Source organism: Lepus europaeus, chromosome 1 (assembly GCF_033115175.1).
Source record: "Lepus europaeus isolate LE1 chromosome 1, mLepTim1.pri, whole genome shotgun sequence".
NCBI classification, from domain to species: Eukaryota; Metazoa; Chordata; class Mammalia; order Lagomorpha; family Leporidae; genus Lepus; species Lepus europaeus.
Window position 1 is genome coordinate 81568096 of NC_084827.1, and position 20515 is coordinate 81588610.

At 35.7% G+C, this 20515-nt stretch overlaps 1 protein-coding gene across 1 annotated transcript in view; it reads right to left on the reverse strand.

The window, feature by feature from the left end:
* The window catches only part of LRP1B (LDL receptor related protein 1B), a 2136850-nt gene that overhangs the window by 375999 nt on the left and 1740336 nt on the right, over positions 1-20515 (reverse strand). Inside the window, exons 42-43 of the mRNA XM_062186250.1 lie at positions 14347-14536; positions 9060-9264 (exon numbers count right to left, since the gene is read on the reverse strand). Of these exons, the coding sequence (XP_062042234.1) occupies positions 9060-9264; positions 14347-14536 (395 nt within the window). The remainder of the gene's footprint in view (positions 1-9059; positions 9265-14346; positions 14537-20515) is intronic.

Below are 20515 nucleotides of genomic sequence, written 5' to 3' on the forward strand. Positions count from 1 at the left end.
CATTCAGTGACTGATCTAAAGTTCCTATAATCAGCAAAATCATAAAGTTAGAACTGGAAGATAATTTTAAGTCTATTTCAAATATTCAGTCTCAGATTCAAAAAGATTAAGTGAATTGCTCAAGACCACACAGCTGTTTGGAAACATAGTTAAGAATTGAACCAAGGAGTGAACTTTTGTCACAGTGGTTAAGACACTGCTTGGAATGCCAGCATCTCACATGTTAAATTCCAGGGTTCAGGTTTCAGCCCTGTTCCTAGTTCCAGCTTCATACTAATGTACACCTTGGGAAACAGTAGATGGTAGCTTAAGAACTTGGATCCCTACCACCCACATGGGAAACCAGGATTGAGTATCTGGCTCCTGGCTTCATCCGGGCCCTCTCCCCACTGCTTTGGGGAGTGCATCAATGGATAGAAGATTTCTTTCCCTCTCTCTCTCTCTCCTTCTCTTTGTATTTATTTTTCTGTGTGTGTGTGTGTGTATGTCTCTCTTGCAAATAAAATGAAAGTAAAACTATACAAAAACTTAAAAATAATTGAAGCTGTCATAATTCCAATTTGTTTTCTTTTTACTCCTATTTATTCTCACCCAGGCACCAGAGTTTGGCTATGTCATATATTCATGTAAACTCTATTGGACTCTGTGATCACATAGACACTTTATAATTACAAATGATAACAATTTAACAATATAATCCATCATGTTTATCTCTACCCTCTTCATGTCTCTATGAAGAGGGTCTTTGGACTATAGTAAATCATGCCAGAATCCTTGTTTTGAATGACTCAAAATGTCCACTTCACCCTTCCAATTCAGGTTCTGGTTCATATGCTTGTGAGGCAGCAGATGACTGCCCAAGTACTTGTGTTCCCTTACCCCACGTGAGAACCAGATCTAATTCCTAGGTCCTGGCTTCAGCCTGCCCTAGCCCTGATTGTTTCAGGCATTTGGGGAGTGAACAAGGAGATGAAGAGTCGCTGTCTTTGTCTCTCCTGTGTCACCTTGCCTTTCATATTAATCAACTAAATATATGTGAATTGATGAATGTGTTATATAACTTTACTTTGTCATCACATAATGCATTCTTATATACAAATATTATGTTTATGCAATCCAAAAAGTATACATAATTATCATTTGTTAATTAAAAATAAAAAAAAGCTTACAAAGTCAAGAATCAAATCTTTATATAGCCAAAGAAAAATCACATCTTCCCATTATAGGAAAACTGTCTGAATGATAGTATATCAGTCATCAGAAATTAAGGAGGACAAAAATAAAATGGCTTTTTTTTATTTCAAATTCAAAATAAAAGAACAGTCAACCCGCAAACTTAGGCCAAACAAAAATATACTTAAATAGAATTTGACCATGCAGCAACTGGATGTCAGACTCCCAGTCTCCAGAACACTGAGGACAGGATCCGTCTGATGTTTAAGCCCTATGGTCTATGGTATTGTGTTAGAATAGCCTGGATGGCTAAGACAATAGCATTCATTTTCATTTAAGAAATAACTTTCTTGTGTTTACTCTGGACATTGTCCTATAGATAGTTTATTGTTTTGGTCACTTAATGTATTCTAAATCTCCTGATACTCTACAAATTCTTCTGCAACAAATGAGTATTCCACTTATTTATGGTCTATTTATTTATGTTGTTGAGGTCCAGCATCCTGCATGTTTGAAGAATTCTAAGTAGAGTACAAAAATTACAGGCTGTCAGAAGAGTGTTCTTAATGTCTCACTTTAAAACAATAGCTTACCTTAGTGGTTCTCAATGGAGTTAGTTCCATCAATTTTATGAGCTTTAGAGAATGTTTGTGTTTGCTTGATTAGTGCTGAATGGGGTAGGGAGAGTAATTAGGTAACTTAGTGGCCTTTAGATCAGGAATCTAGATACAATGGAATAAATAGAGCCATTCTATGTAGTAAATCATCTGAGACTCAGTCCAAGATTCAAATGTCCTACAAGACTTTTACAAGGTGAAAGCCAATTTATAATTATTTGAACCTAGCATTAACTCCAGTTCACATTTACAAATAGATATTTAATATGCATATTATTTTCAAGGGCCACAACTTCTTATAAATTGAAGGCTATTTTATAAATGATACTTTCATGAATTCATCACTAACTTTGAAAATGATACCACCCTAGGCAACATTATTTTCAGTGCTTAAAAATCTAGTACAACACCATTGATATGGATCTTGTTTCAAAAGTGTCATATTCATAATTATTCTCTGATACCTTCTCCATGTTTTCCTTAAAGTATTTACATATTGAAATATATCCTATTTTGTAATAAATTAATTTACATATTACATACATTAGATTGTATATAATACATATTGTATTATAGCTCAAATATTAAATTGAGTTCAGGAAAGTCATTTTCAAAGGTAGAGAAAATGAAAAATTTCATTTTAGAGTAGGAATAAGGATGATACCAAACATTTTTATTTAAAAAAATAAAGGACTTTGACTTTAACAGAGTTTTGTGAGACCTAAATGCAGCTAAACATTAGGCATTGAAGCATTAGAAAATACTGCACCCTTTTTGGGCCTTACCTTCCCTTTTCTGAAATAATGCTAATTATTCCAGTTAATGGAGAGATTTTCAGTTCACTGAATTTTTATGACTGCTTATGATGACTTTGATTTATTTTGCTTTTTTATTTTAGTTTTTTAAAAATGAGAGGATAACTTCACTATGTAATTTTGCATAAAATTTTCCTTTTTTAAATATTTGAGATAACATAATTTTAATTAACATTATAGCCACAAATTTAATGCTCCACTAAATAAAGTGTTCAGTGAATAAAAAGTAAAAATACCATAGATCATCAGGAATAAAGGCAAGGTCTATGAACAATAATCAGATGAAATGATGTCAATTGCACTCACAAACTATAAACTTTAAAATAGAGAATATTAAAACTACAGTAGTATATTTAATTTAAAATGTGAAACCTAATGTTAAAATTTTTACAAGTGAAACTATTCTGTCTTTTTTTCTTTAATGGTAGAAAGTAGCTTTAACTTACATCAAAATCTATTCTGTAAGCTTCATAGTTCAAACCAATGAAGGTTTCATAGAATAATTATCAAAAAAAGAATAGGTGGTATAGAGATACATTGACTAGAAAGATAGAAGATGATAAGTAGATTTTTTTATAAATGTGCTTCTATAAATAGAAAAGACAAATTTGTCATAAAAGAGCATCTCATACAAATGATGGATCTTATGTACAATTGATTAGATGAAAAGATTTCATGTCTTCAGAGTGTGTTTGTCTAGGAAACAGATAATCTTTGCACCCTTTTCACTCCAAAGTCAGGATTTAGTGTGTCTGTCTGAAACATACTCTGAAAACACTTTGGACAAAGTTTCTTAAAGAATGTCACAGGTAAGAAACAGCAATAATTGCAATTTCTAGGAATATAAACATCTCTTTGGAAGGTTACAGATATCATCCAAGAAATGCTTAACACATAGCAACTGCAGGGAGAAAGGCTATAATCACGTTGTCTTAGCCCTGTCAATGTTAGCTATTGTTTCTGCCACTAGAACAACAGAAATCGCAGATACAAAACAGAAATAAAAATGAAAAACAAAAGTGAAATTATTGTTTGGCTTCTTTCTTTTCATTTAATAACCTGATTACTCAAGAGTATTCTGCTTTGTTATATCAGAGAATGTATTCTTCAATAAAACTTAGGTTGAAACACTACACAAAATAATATGGTTATAAAATTAGACAAAATCAGCCAATTATATAGTTGTAATTTGTTTTTATACCAAAAGTAGGTATATAGAACAAAGAAGAATGTGGTGTATATGCAAAATAGAATATGATTGAACCTCAACAAATTAGGTTTAGAAGTGATGTACCTTAAAACAATAAAGGTTATATATGGGAAAATGCTGCTAACATTGCACTTAACATTGAAATATCACATTTAAGAAAAGCTGTAGACTTTGCAACAAAGTTACCAAATAAGACCTCTTTTATTCAAAGTAGCAATAGAAGTCTTTTCAAGAGCCACTAAGCACAGGAAAATTATAAAGGATATTCAAACTGGAAAGGAGGAAGTCTAATTGCCTTGTTTGTAGATGACATAATCTGTATAAAGAAAACCCTAAAGACTCCACCAAAAACTGATAGAACTAATAAATTCAGTAAAGTAATAGTGCTGTATTAGTTACACCAATAACAAACTTTCTGAAAAAAAAAAAAATCAAACAACACTATTTAAAAGAGCTACCAAAAAAAAAAAAAAAAAAAAAAAACCCGAATATTTTTAACAAAGAAAGTGAAAGATCTCTACAGTGAAAACTGAGAAAAAAATGAAGAGGAACAAATAAATAGAAAGATATTCCAACTTTATGAATTAGAAAAATTGATACTGTTAAAATGTTTACATGGTTCAAAGAGGGTTATAGATTTAGTGTAATCCCTATCAAAATAATAAACACATACTTAACAGATATAGAAAAATAAATCATAAAACTCATATGGAACTAGAAAAGACTGAATTCTCAAAGTTTTCTTGTGCTAAAAAGCAAATCTGGAGGCACTCCCAGGCTTCAAAACATACTGCAAAGGTATAGTAACAAAAATAGTATTGTGTGGTCATAAAAATACACACAAAGATCAATGGACCAGAACAGGGAACCCAGAATTAACTCTGTACAAAGTTAACTGATTTTCAGCCACAGCATCTAGAACATACATTTGGCAAAAGGACAATCTCTCTAATAAATGCTGCTTGGAAAATGGAACGTCTGCAAACAGAAAAGCCAAACTAGATCTCTGTCTCTCACCATAAACAAAAATCAACCTAAGATGGACTGCGGACTTAAATGAAAGGCTCAAAACTAGAAAATATTCACAAACCAAAGAGGAAATGCTCCCTGCTTTGGCATTTACAAGGCATTTTGGATATGAATGCAAAAGCACAGTCAACAAATGTAAAAACTGATAAATGGGATTACATTAAACTAAAACATCTTGTGTACAAGATAGGAGAAAATCACCAGAATGATGATACTACAGAATGGGAGAAATATTTGCAAACTACACATCTGACAAAGGGATAATATGCATAATATATAAAGAACACAAATGAGAAAAGATTCTATTTATAAATGGAAAACAGATCACATAGACATTTCTCAAAAGAAGACATAGAAATGGCCACCATCATTAATCATCAGAGAAATGAAAACCAACAATGCAATGACATCATCTCACACCACTTAGGATGACTATTTAAAAAATGACAAATATAAAATGCTGACATGAATGTAGAAAAATGAGAACTCTTACAGGCACTATTGGTAAGGAATGTGAATTAGTAAAAGTACAGTCCTGCTACTGAGGGATTAAAATTAGTATGTTGAAAAGGACCCTGTTTATTGCATATAATCATATTAGCCAAGATATAGATATTAGCCAAGATACAGAATCAAGATATAGAATCAAACGCTATTCAATCTGAGAGAACAAAATTCCATCATTTGCAGAAACATGGATGAACATGTAGGAAATTTTTTTAAATGAAATAAGAAAGGCACAGAAAGTCAAATACCACTCGGTTTCATACATTTGTAGAATCTTCTTTTTTAAAGCTGATATTAAAGAAGTACAAAGCATAGTAGTAATTATCAATGACTAAGGATGTGAGGGAGAAGGAAGGAGAGACTGGGTAAAATCAGAATGTGAAAGAGTTATCTATATCCCCATGTTTACTGCAGCTCAAGTCTCAGTAGCTAAGATATCGAATCAATCCAGATGCCCATCAACTGATGAATGGATGAAGAAATTATAGTATGTACATATATAAATATATATATATATATATATATATATATACACTATGGAGTACTATTCAGACATAAAAGAAATTCTGTCATTTACAGCAAAATGGATGCAATTGGAAATTATTACACTTAGTGAAATAAGCCAGTCCCCAAAAGACAAATACCATATGCTTTCCCTGATCCAGGTTTACTAATAGAGTACCAAAAATGGAATGTATAGAGTAAAATTGACATTTTGAGCTTCAATGACTGTTTACAGCCCTTGTCTCTGCTGCTAAGGGACAGGTTTTTTTCTTCATTCTATTTCTATTATTATTTTCTTCATTCTATTTCTATAATTCAATTCATTCTAACTCTTTACTTAGTTTAGGGATAATCTTATGTGGATAAAGTAAACTGAAAGTAGACCTCTGTAAAAGTTAAGAGAGGGAATAGGAGAAGAAGGAGGAGGAAGGGTGGGAGCTGGTGCAGGGGGGGGGGAGCATAACTGTTGTTAAATCTGTACACTTGAAGCAAAGGAAACTTGTATATCTTAAATAAATTTTTTTTAAAAAATAATAAAATTAAAAGAGAAGAAATACAAAGTAGAAGAGTAGCCCCCAGTGAGTAAGGATGATTGAGAAGAGGAAGGAGAGATTAGAGAAAGGATGCAGATGTACAAGTAGAAGGAATAGTTTCAATGTTTTAATGTACAGTAGGATGACTAAAATTCACAATATTGTATTGTACACTTCCAAATAATTAGAGAAAATTATTTTTAATATTCTTACTAGAAATAAATATTTGAGGTGCTATTTATGATAAATACCCTGATTTGATCATTATACAATACTTAAATGGATATATAAAACTTCACACTGTATCCCATAGATATGCATAATTATTCTGCATCAATTAAAATAACTGAAAATTGAAACACTAAGGACAAATAAAATGTATTAATAGCCTTTAAAATATTTCCCAATTCTGAAGCTCAAGCAGAAATTATTCTCTTTTGAACAAGGATGGAAAATTGAGTGATGGAATGAAGCAAATCTTTATATGCTAAAACAAATTATTTCAATTATATTAGTAATATCTTATTACTGACCTATCAAGCAGCTATTATTTCCACACATAAAACATATTTGGGTGAGGGAAGCAAAACAGGTATATACAAAATAAACTGAGGTGAGTGAAGACTTTCTGTAAAGATTATAAGGGCATGCTCTGTATCAAGAGGGCATAATAGAACACCACACCCAGGAAAACAATTGATCACCTGACTTTTGAAAATGTGTTCATTTTTTCTGTCTCTTAGAGATAGAGAACTGTCATCAGCTGGTTCACTTCCCTACAAAGCAGAGAGCGAGGAACTCAAAGCACACGGATGGCAGGGACCCAGTCACTTGAATCATCACCTGTTGCCTCCCAGGGTGTCCATCAGCAGGAAGGTAAAATCTGGAGCAGAGCTGAGACTATAACCCTCGACCTTCAGAATGGGAAATGAGCCTCCCAACTGTCTCTTAACCAATCAGCCAAACGTCTGCCTCCGACTGTCTTTTCAAAAGATTAGCCACTAGGTTCATTTAGAATTTCTAAGTTGCATTCTGAAGTACATACTTTTGGAACACTTCCTCATAAAAATCCTTAGATAGGTCAAAAGTTAACAGCAGAGAACTAAAGTTAATAACGCTTCAATATATAGCCTAAGGTCACACAGTCTGTAATTGGTAGACAGAAACCAAGAATTTAGCATATGATTCTGAGATCAACATTGTTGCTACCACCACAACTGAATCTCAGTGGGTCCTGAACGCATTATTTCAATGCTGCTTATGCAGCCAACTGTTCTATATCAGGACTCCTGAAAAGTCACTCCACAATGAGGTCAAGTTTCTGTCCCAGAATTAAATCAATGCACTCACTCCTTCTTCAAGAAACTCAAAGACACACACACAAACACACACAATGTTTAATGGTATAGATTGACCGTTCTAACGTAGGTCCTGGTGTTGTGGCACAGCAAGGAAAGCCATGGCCTGAGAAGCCAGCATCCCATTTGGGTAGGGGTTCAAGTCCAGGCTACTTAACTATTAATCAAACTCCCTGCTAACGGCCTGGGAAAAGCAGTGGAAGATACCAAGTGTTTTAGCCCCTGCCATCCACGTGGGGAACCCAGATGAAGCTCCTGGCTTTGGCCTGGCTCAGCCCTAGCTTGTTTGGCCACTTGAGGAGCGAACAAGTGGATGCAAGATCTCTCCTCTCTCTCTCTCTCTCTCTCTCTAATTCTGACTTTCAAATAAATAAATAAATCTTTTTTTTTTTTTTTTAAGTTTCAACCTATAGCCTGCTGGTTGACTCCTTATTTCTGTTTATCGGGATACAGTCAGACAAATTTTGTTTTAACATACAAAGACCTTATGGTTGTGAAACTTCAAATATTTACTGTCTGGGCCTTGAAGACAATATTTTCCTGCCATCCCAAACCTTCCTTGTTGCAGCAGGGGAGTGGGGAGCCATGGGATTGCTTTGTCCTTTAGGTAGGCGCTGGGACTGAGTGTAGGGCTAAGGAGCTCTCTGGTGGTGTAGCACCCATGTCTAACCCACCTGAACCCTGAGCTTCTCCAGTTACCAGGGCTGCTGCTCTCACAGGATAAGGGGAGTGTCTTTGAATTTTGTAATTCAGGTCATAAACATACGTGAGAAAGGTTCTCCAGGGGAAGCACAATGACTGTCCAACCCTTTCACTCGGAAGCCAGAGAAAACAGACAGAGCCCAGGGAATAGAACGTGTCTTTCAGAAAAGCAAATTCCACTTTCCTCTCTACAGAACTTCTGTTTCTTGCTATGAGGACCCAAACAGATGATCATTTCTTTTTTTCTAATTTTATTTTGTCCTAGGGCAACTAACCAAGTTCATTTCACAATCTCACACACACAAAAAATAATGAAGTATATGCAAATCGCTCAAACAATTCCGATTAAATTAATAACTAGAAGAAAATCAGTTATTGTCTCTCCAGACTGAAGTTTCTGAGATGAGCTGTCTCCATGGCAGCAAATGCACTTGAGAAAGTTTTCAAAATATTATCCACATTTTATGTAGTGAATAGATTAGTTATTCAAATGAGCTGGTTTCAGTAATTATTTTGAAATACTCGGTATGCATATTTTGCAAAAATGCTAAAGCATACATTTTTCAAATGTGTCTTTATATCAATCTGCAGTCTAGAATTCTGTAACTTACATGTCTCTGGGAGCCATCATATTCACATCTTTCAATTTTTCCTAGACTGCCGTCTGAGAAATACAGCTTCTCTGCCCGGTGGTCAATGGTGAGTCCATTTGGAGTGAGAATGTCTGTACTAACCACCACTTGTGCATTTTTCCCAGTCAGGGTAGATCTCATGATACTCGGGTGTTGTTCATTCCAATTGGTCCAAAACATTAAACTAATGAAAATAAAGAGTGTAGTCAGAATTGTAATAAAGAACAAAAACATTAGTATAAACATGGCAATGTCAAGCTATTTAAAAAGCAACATCATTTACTTCATATTCTGTGATCCTTATGAAAGTCTTGGCAAGAAAGTGATCATATGTATGTATATATATATACACATATATGTGTGTATACATATGTATACATATATGTATATGTGTGTATATGTATATATACATATGTGTATATATATTGTATGTGTATTTTTCGCATGTTCTTAATGAAGCTTAGAACCTATTTCTGAGAAACAATTATCCTGTGAATTCCTTCAAATAATCAGGTTGTTAAATTGAGTCAGTTTGGTACATAATGAGGATTTATGAAGCAGTGATCTTAAATTTATAAGAGCCACTATTATACTCTAACTTGTTAATAGTGCATTTCAGGAGATCCAGTATGCTCATTTTAGACACAGTTTTGCTATACTAATGCTAACTATATTTCTTTTCATGTGGTGAAAACAAAATTCTCCCACACCTTCCAGCTTGAATTTTTTAATTTTTGTATTTTCATTCACATATGTTTTAAAGTAATAAAATTATTGAATGACTTTATTTCCATATTTTTCTTTGTTTTCCTCTTTTACTGGGATTCAAAAATAAATTATACTATCGTTTCTGGAGTTCTGGGACTGACTCTCAAATCCTTAAACATGGTACCTGCTACTCATAGATATTGCAAGTTGTTTTTTTTTTTTTAAGATTTATTTATTTATTTGAAAGTCATGGTGACAGCGAGAAAGAGGAGAGAACAGAGAGAGGAGGGGAATCTTCTTTCCACTGGTTCTCTTCCCAAATGACCGCTCAATGGCTAGGGCTGTGCCAGGCTGAACCCAGGAGCCAGGAGTTTCTTCCAGGTCTCCTATGTGGGTGCAGAGGCCAAAGGACTTGGACCATCTTTGGCTACTTACCAAGGCACATTAACAGAGAACTTGATTGGAAGTGGGGCAACCAGAACTCAAACCGCACCCAAACAGGACGCCAGCTCAGCAGACAGCAGCTTAACACACTGAGCCACAGTGCTAGTCCCTCCGGGTTGTTTTAAATCAGCGTTTATCCAGCTACACTCTGAGGATTATATGGAAAATCCTCAGAGAGCCCTGGAAGGGTAAAAACTGTGGAGTTCCAAACTCCAAGGCACTCCTCCCTTTTTTCATGTAGCAGAAGCAGCTCTTCTTTCTCCCATTTTATCTATAATTCTGTCTGTCAGAGTTTATTTGAAGGTAGGTAATTGCTGCCAGGAGGGAGGGAATGAAGGGGACAAGGGAAGATTTCAGGGGAGGAGGCTGCTTGAGATATCTAAAAAACTATGCTTCAATATTCTGACAAAGAAATACTGTTCAAACAACTTTCATGTTTACGTCAAGATTGCATATTTGGCCGGTGCTGCGGCTCACTAGGCTAATCCTCCACCTGTGGCGCCGGCACACCAGATTCTAGTCCTGGTCGGGGCACCGGATTCTGTCCCGGTTGCTCCTCTTCCTGTCCAGCTCTCTGCTGTGGCCCGGGAGTGCAGTGGAGGATGGCCCAATTGCTTGGGCCCTGCACCCGCATGGGAGACCAGGAGAAGCACCTGGCTCCTGCCTTCAGTTCAGCACGGTGCGCCGGCCGCAGCGCACCAGCCACGGTGGTCATTGGAGGGTGAACCAATGGAAAAGGAAGACCTTTCTATCTGTCTCTCTCTCTCTCACTGTCTACTCTGCCTGTCAAAAAATTTTTTTTAAAAAAAGATTGCATCTTTACTTCACATGCACAGTCATTTAAAAGCTACTTAAGTTTACAACCAACAACGTTATTCAATATGTGGCTATCAGTTTGTCATAAAACTTACTAATGGACAAAATTCTAACTCACAACAAGAAACTTTCTACTTCCTAATTTAAAAATATAAGTAGTATGGGACCAATATTGTGGGACAGTGGTTTAAGCTGTCACTGAGATGCTTCCATCCTGTATCAGAGGGCTGGTTTGAATGCCAGCTATCCCACTTCCCATCCACCTTCCTGCTAACGTGCCTGGGAATGGGATGGATGGTGGCCCAAGTTATTGCATCCCTGCCATCCACGTGGGAGACCAGGATAGAGTTCCTGGTTCCTGGCTTTGGCTTAGTCCAGACCTGGATATTGCAGATATTTGGGGATTCTCTCTCTCTCTCTCTCTCTCTCTCTCTCTCTCTCTCTCTTTCTTGCTTTCTCTCTGCATTTAAATTTAAAAAAAATCATTTAAAAAAAACATACTCTGGGTAGGTATTGTGGTATAGATTGTAAAGCCACTGTCTACAATGCTAGCATTCCATATGGGCACTGATTTCTGTCCTGGGTGAATCACATTAGATCCATATCCCTGCCAATGGCCTGAGAAAAGCCACAAAAGATGACCCACATGCTTTGGTCCCTGCACCCATGTGGGATACCTAGAAGAAGCTCCTGGCTCCTGGCTCCTGGCTTTGCCCTGGCCCGGTTTTGGCCATTGTTGTCATCTGGGTAGTGAACCAGCAGATGGAAGATCTCTCTTTCGTTCTCTCCCTCCCTCCCTCCCTCTCTCTCTCTCTGTGTGTGTGTGTGTGTGTGTGTCTTTTCCTCTCTATATATAACTCTTTCAAATAATAAACAAACCCATAACCACTGAAGAAATATGGGTCATCATTTTATTCTGTTCTATAGAACAAAAAAAAAGAAGAGTGTTCCCCATAACCAAGTGCCAAAAATATTCTGTCCTATTAATCAGCAAATTTGCCAATGAAAAAAACAAAACCCATAATTTTATCCATACATTTTACTTGTAAAATGAAAAATTTAGGGGCAAATGCTGCAGGTGATGGCTCATGTGACTGGACACCTGCCACTCATATCCCTGGATTCAGTTCCATGCTCCTCCTGCCTTTGGCCTTGCCTAGCCTTGTTGTGGGCACTGGAGGAATGAACCAGAGGACAGGAGAGCTCAGTCTGTTTGTTTTTTTTTTCTCTCTCTTTCTCTGTCTTTCTCTCTCTCAAAAAATACATTATCAAATTTAAAAAATTAAAAAAGAAAAATGCAGTTAATTAACACACTTCATATCTTACACATACAATGTGAGGTATGAAATTCATAATTCAGCTACAACATTTTCCTAAATGGTTGTCTTTAAAATTAGAAAATTTTAGAGGTATAAGTGTTCTTTTGCTTTCATCTCTTTATGTCACAGATGAGAAAACTGAGAGGCTCAGTTTCAGAATTTTATGAATTACTAATAACTGAGTCAGGTTTTTCAGCTTTCATTGAGAATTTATAATTTTATTTCAAAATTCTAATTAACTAACATAGAAGAGTCATTTTATGATGTCCATATACATAATGGTAAAACATTTTTTTCTTTAATCTTCACATATAATTTTCCAATTAAAATATGTTTGTCACGTTGAATCCTAATTTTCAACTTTCAACACACTATATTCAAGATAAAAGTGTAAAATTTAGCCTATGTAATTAAAGAATAAGGTAGTTATCAATTAAAACTAATCATTTTTAAAGAAATCTCCCTATGTAAGTTAAAAATGATTTACAAAGTCCTCTTTCCAACTCCTAATTGTCAGTGTAGGACACCTGTTCTTATCCTGAGCTCCTGTGGGTGAACTGCTAACTTAAAGGAAGCTGAGTCAGTGTAAGCTACCCAAGGGCGGGTCCGTGGTGGGAGCAGAACTGGCTCTCCCTGCCCAGGCAGGGGAAGGCCTGTGTCCTGAGCTCACAGTAGTCAGAGCTGCAGAAGTTACAACATCCTCAGCCTTCGCCATTTTCATGCATTACATAGTGTTCAACTCAGTGAATATATTACATATAATTGTATTTCAAGGTTTTTTTTTCTTTAGTTTCCAGATAAAGGATTACTTTCACACTGAGTAGTAATTGGTATAGTCCTTTCTTCTGAGAAATGGTCAGTTTTATGGTTATCTGTCTTTTTTATTCCTCAGTCTGGCTTTTCTATTTCTGTTCAATGAAGACCAAATTGTCTTTTGTTTATATGGTTCATTTAAGAACAAAAGGGGGGCTGGCGCTGTGGCATAGCAGGTAAAGCTGCCACCTGCAGTGCCAGCATCCCATATGGGCACTGGTTTGAGACCCAGATGCTCCACTTCCGATCCAGCTCTCTGCTATGGCCTGGGGAAGCAGTAGAATATGGCCCAAGTCCTTGGGCCCCTGTACCCATGTAGGAGATCCAGAGGACGCTCCTGGCTTCAGATCGGCGCAGCTCCAGCCATTGCAGCCAGTTGGGAGTGAACCAGAGGATGAAAGACCTCTCTCTCTCTCTGTGTCTCTGCCCTTTCCTTCTCTCTCTGTGTAACTCTGACTTTCAAATAAATAAATATTTTTTTAAAAAAAAAGAACAAAAGGTGTCTCTGGTTAACAATCTTACCTTATTGTATGAGAGTACAGATACATGCTTTCCTATCTAAACTGGGCTTTGCTCTTCATTTCTCTAGAAAAGTTGTTTTAATTGCAACCCTTTCAAAATGCAACTTTTTTATACTCTGGCTTATTTTTCATTCATTCAGTGTTATAGCACAATATATGTTTGCACAATATATCAGCAAGCGGATGTAGACTACTTAGATTGTCTTTAGGTTTGTCATGGTGAAAATATAGCTGCACACAAAGGGTTTTTGGTTGTTGTTTTTTGTTGTCTCTGTATTTCAGTTTATGAAATCCTTACTTGTTAAAATGAGTGGATTAAAGTGAAAAAAGTATCTTTAGGTTCTAAATTAATATGTATAATTACAATCAGCTATGTGTATGATGTCTCCAGCATAAAAATGTCTCTGTTTTCCACTTCATCATTTATACTTGCTTTTACTCTATCTGTCATGCAGAGGATGCCTGGCATTTAAAGTCTATATTGCGATTATTCCTGCTTATAATGGTCTCATTAAAAAAGTTTCATGGATTATGAGGAGAAAACTTCAAAGAAAACTATTATTTTTAAAGTTTACATTAATTCTTGTAAAACAACCGTAGCTCTGACAATCTTTGAGAGTTTGGAATAACAATGTTGTTTCTCACTTCTGACATTCATCCAGGGCTAGCACATGTGGGTGGTCGTCCTCTGACATGGTGATGACGGCTTCCTTGTGGAATGCTCCAGGCCGAGTCTGGTCCACTGTGTGTCTAGTGATGGAGGAGGTAGTGGAACTGGTCCAGTACAGGGTATCCCAGGCTCGGTGATAGGCAAGCCCTTCAACAGAACCCACGTCTGATGGGGAAGAAAAAGAATTGGCTTATGTAACTATTTACTGAAAAAAAAAAAAATGACTTCAGAACAGAGAAGGCATGTAAATGAATGTACATATACCTATTATTTTATCTACCATTTTTACACAATATCTCAAAATAAAAATACAAAACTGAGACACCTGCCACTGACAGCTGATTACACAGAGGAAAGTATAGCTAGGAGTTGGTATATATGTCATGGAGGCAGTTTTTGCAGGAACAAGTTATTATGAACTCAATTGCTTTGTCCTCTCCTCAGCACAAACAAAACCAAAGAACTGTCTTTTATTTTCAAAAATGGTAGCACATGCTCTCTCTCTCTCTTATGTAGTAATGATTAATTTTCAAAAAGTGTCCAGTGTGCCACAAATTAGGGATGGTTTTGACAATTATGTGTAAGTGATGTAGGTACAATGATAATGAGTTTTGTCTTAATATCACAGACCTGAAGAAGAAAAACAAACAAACAAAAAAAAAAAACATCAAAATAACAACTATCACAGAAAGGCAAAATCCAAGTTTGTATTTTGCATCAAAGAATTGTAGATCATGTTTGTATAAGTTAATATGGTAAGCTCTTTGATTCTATTCAACTCATGCAATAGAAAAATTAAAAAATAAAGCAAAATGAAATTCATTGCCCAGGTAAATAGGCTTTAAACATTGTCAGGAAAAGACAAATGACAGTACACAAATCCTAATACGCAAAAATGACAAGGTGAAAAACAAAGTAATTATTTCTTTAAAATGTGTTCCCAATCATAAAGTATGATAACACAGCTGTTTAATTTTTCATAGATGTGCTTCGAATACATCTTTAAGTATAACACAATTACTGCAGTTTTTCTCTCATGTTATCTATTTTTCTCAGTTGTAGGTCCTTGCATGATTAATTAAATAAAGTATATTTGTACCTTGTGCATTCAAACTAAGAAACTACCATTTAGCAGGTACAACTTTTCTATTATGTTTCCTCAAAAATTAGCTAAATGCAACTATTCATTATAGTATAAGTAGATAAATGAAAAGGTCATTTTCAGGTTTAAGTTAGGTAAATACTCAAATCAGGGGTCAATAGGATTTTGTTGGCATGCAAATAAGGATGATTAAAGCTTTTGAAGGAGGTTTCTTTGATGAGATTACATTTGTGTCACTTATTTTGTTCCATATGTGGCTCAAAAGTCCAATAATAATAAAATTAATAGCTACTGTCTGCTAGAAGTCCTACAAACTGCTTTGCATTATATCATTTTATTTCATATGTAAATCTACTTTGAAGTTTGTCTTCTTGTGCCTTTTTTTCTAAGAAGGAAATTGAAACTTAAAAGTCACAGGACTGAGAGTGTCAAGGCAACATTTTCATCCCAGATCTATCTATTTTTAAAAGCCTTTGTTTTTATGACACCAGTATTTGAAGATTGGTATATAGCAGCTCTTACTTGTTTTCAATCTACAACGAGCTGGCATTAAACTAAGGATCCATTAGTCTCAACTTATCTAAATCTGAAGTAGCTTCCTATTTGTAATGAGTGCCTAGAAAGTTGATAATGGTTAAAGATATTTCTGTTATTATTAAATGAGCTATTTCTCACTCTTTCTCTCTCTCTTTCTCTCCCTCTCTTGCTCTCTTTCCCCTTGTCTGTCTGTAACTCTACCTTGCAAGTAAATAAAAAATAAATCTTAAAAAAATAGGGGCTGCCATTCTGGGGTAGCAGGTTAAGCCTCCACTTGCCATACTGGCATCCCAAATGGGCACCGGTTTGAAATCAAACTACTCCATTTCCAATCCACCTCCCTGCTAACCTGCCTGGGAAAGCAGAGGGAGACACCTAAGTGCTTGGACCCCTACACATACATGGAAGACCAAAAAGAAGCTCCTGGCTCCTGGCTTCAGCCTGGCTCAGCCCTAACTTTTGTAGCCATTTGGGGAATGAACCAGCAGATGGAAGATCTAACCTCTCTGTCTTTCTATCTGTCTCTGTCTCTGTCTCTGTCTCTGTCTCACTCTCTTCTCTCTCTGTAACTCTGCCTTTCAAGTAAATAAAAAATAAAGCAATTTTCTTTAAATGACAAAATCTGCTATAATATTTCCCCCTTTAAATCATTTAAGAGATGCAGTTAACTCTATTATTAATATTGTAGCACTATCCTCCTTCATCATTCACAAATAGAATGAGGAATGGCACAACTTTGGAAAAGTTCAAGCCAATATCTGCATCTTCCCCTCCCACTGAAAGATCTCTGTCCCAGTCACTTTTTCTTACCACTCAAGAAGAAACACTTGTGTATCAACATTGACATGAAGCTGACACTTCTTTTCTATGGTTGACATGATTCCATGGCTATTAAAGTACATATTATATCTCAATGTCCAGATATAATCTTTTTTACTTTTGCATTGGATGACAGTCTAATGCTTAATGATAATCAGGTGTTGCATGTTTAAATAATTCAGCAATGTATCTCTTCCTCAAAATATTTTTAACTTCCTACAAACTGTGTATTTGTTGACAAAAAACTATTTAAAGATATCGCAAATTTTAAAATCATGAGAGATATAAAGTTCAGATAATATGACACCTTTGTCCATTTTGCAATAACAACAGTGTATGAACATGCGGCAGTGTGTCTGTGTGTACATGCATGCATGTGTGTATGAATAGTGAGATTCCTTAATCAGTTGCACATAACAAGTAAGAGCTTTAAGGTATTATGTCTTGGAAGACATAGATATACTTTGATAATTAAGTAAAAACCCACCATACACTCAATCATTCATGATACATCTAGCAGAATAAATTTATACAGAGTTAAACATCTTAGGAATTCAACATATAAGATAAACAAATAGGAAAATAACTAAAACAGTGCTACTTCATCGGCTCCATATTTGTGCCCCTATCAAAAATTATACTGGAAATGTGATGCATAACTAACAAAAATATTGCCTTCTTGCTCCAGGCATCATCTCCATTTGTAGTTGACAAAGTCTTGTGTGTGTGTGTTTGTGTGTGTATCGTCTTTGGTAATTCAAGAAAAATTACTACAATTGAAAAATACCCTGGTACTTTGCAGTGTACAGTACCAATATATAAATGCAGTTATAGTTCTATAAAATAGCAATCAATAATCCAAAGTGCAATTCAAAAGATAATTCTACTTCAAAAAAAATAGGAGGGAGAGAGAGAGAGAGAGAGATTGAGAGAGAGAGAGATGGAAAATCTTCCATTTGCTGCTTTATTGCCTAAATGTCTTTAAGAGGGCTGACTGGGCCAGGCCATACCCAGGATCCAGGACCACCCACGAGAGGGCAGTGATCCAAGCACATGAATCATTATCTGCTGAATCCCCAGTTTGTGTATCAGTCGTTACCTGGAGGAAATGGATGTGGGACTCAGTTCCAAACACTTGGATGTGGGATGGGGTCAACCCAAGTGGCAGCTTCGCCCATTGTGCCACAATGCTCACTCCAGAATAATAAATGTTTAAAGACAGAAAGGAAATTATTATCACCTGGAATTAGAGAACATAGAAAGTAAAGTAGAATAAATGGTAATTCATATGGGATTTTTAGAAGTGAAGTGAGGAAAATGTTCTCAATTCAAGGTGGTAATGGTTGCACAATACTGAGAATATATTAAAAATACTGAATTGTGCACCGGAAATAGGTGAATTGTATTGCATGTAAATTATATCTTTTTTAAGATTTATTTTTTAGTTACTTGAAAGGCAGAGTTAGAGCGAGAGCACGTGAGAGAGAGAGAGAGAGAGAGAGAAGGAGAAAGAGGGAGACACCATGCTTCCTTCTACTGGTTCACTCCCCCAAAGGGCCACAACAGCTAGGGTGGGACCAGGTGAAAGCCAGGAGCCTGGAGTTTCATCCAAGTCTCCCACATGGTTGTAGATGCAGGGTCACAAGCACTTGGGCCATCCTCTGCTGCTTTCCCAGGCATGTTAGCAGGGAGTGAGGTGGATGGGAAGTAGAGCAGCTGAGTCTCAAACCATTGCCCATACGTGATGCTGGCATCTCATGTGGAGGCTTAACTTGCTAGGCCACATCAGCTACATAAATTATATCTTAATAAAGTGGATCTGGATATGTTGAATAAATGATGTTAGATTAAGTATCAGTGAATTGGATAAATTTGATTTCCAATTTGAATAGCAATAGTATTTCCATTATGAATCTAGTCATAGAGTTGAAAGATCCAAGTCAAATATCAAAACTGCTATGCAACAGTAGAGGATACTAGACAGGGGAAGATCTGAGCTATTCAATATTGATTCTGATTATAGTAGGACCAGTACTGGCTGCCAAATATTTGAAGTATCAGCTCTGATCACAACTAAATGATAGCAATAGCCTTGTACCTGTAAGCTTTGCCCTTAATCTCTCTGTTCTTAAATATCTTAACTGTTAAAAGGCTAACATATTTTCTGGCAGTCTAATTTACTGAAAACAAAATACATTATAACCTAAAATGTAATCAATGAGCAATTGTACTGAAAGTAAAAATCATTCTTTTTTTGTGACTGGATACCTGGAAAACACAAGAAATTCACTGAAAACGAATAAGTTTCATAAGGTAGCAGTCAATAAATAAACTAAAATCAATAGTTCTATTCAATACAAAAATAGTCACTTAAAGTGTATAATGAAAAAGAGATAGCAATGAAAGCATTTGTACAACTATGCTACCCTTCATGACCAGACATTCATTCTGATAGTGGCCAAAGAACACAAAATATTTGCCTTTCACAAATGTCTATCCATTAACTTTTGGCTCAGGTCTCTCTAACAAGAGGACATCCAATCCATTCAAAGGAATTGAGTGGAATGATTCTCTCCTGTTTTCCCTTTTGTCCTTATTATCCTACTTACTAAAACACATTTTTTTCCCAAAAGCAAATTTGTTTGCAGATATGCAACTCTATCTTCAACAAAGACAAGCTTTTATTATCATCCCCAAGCAGTTTTAATTCCCTTGAACCAAAGCATCTCAAATATTTCCAAGTTGGAAGAGAGCCTTTGCTTTACATTACATAACATAACAACTCTATTTATTTGGTTTTCCCAGAACAAAAGAACAATATGCCCTAAAAGAGTATTGGAGCATATTGAAACAGCTTGAAGCTTTTAAGTGACAGTGATTCTTTTTTGAGCTTTTTTTTTTTTTTTCAGGTTTAAAAACATTTGAGATCTAAGCTTCAACCAGGACTCCAGGCTTAGCTGAAAATTATACAGACTTACATGTGTATCAACAATTACCTATAACTTATGTCACCATTGCTGGAAGCAAAGAAATACATGTTATGAAAAGCTTGAGCATACGGGTGGCTATCACTGTGTCCATTCTTCTGGAGTAAACAGAGAAAAGTACTCATTTTTACCACATTTAAGCTAACATGAGTGTATCTAGGGCTCCCAGAGAAGAGCATGAACTTTAAATTGCCTAAAATCCTCAGGTATACAATAAGGAAAGGTCAGGAGACTAGATGTATACGTGCACACATGTGTACATGCGTTTTTTTAGAAATACAACAGAATGTTAGAGCACTCCTTTTCCTTTCCTCCATAAAAAAGCAAGGTAAATCTTAAAGCTAAATCCATGACACCAGAACATTGTTTTGAAAGGGATATCGTTCCCCATTTCTAGGTGCCTCATTAAGATCCATTATTTTCCCAATTCACACAAACAAAACAATCTCAACAGATTCACTCGGCCTTCTTATCCAAGCTAAGGCCAAAGTATACTTCTACGTTTCTCATATTGTATCATTAGACATTTATATCATGGTTTAAAGTTGCTTCCAGGTGTTCTATGCTTAAGTATTCTTTGTAAATAATCTTCTTCAGAGAATAACATTTTAAATTATTAATGTTTGATGCTTTATTATGTGCTATTATATTCTATTACTTTCAGTGTGGCATAAAGACCTAAGCATTTTTAATTCAGAA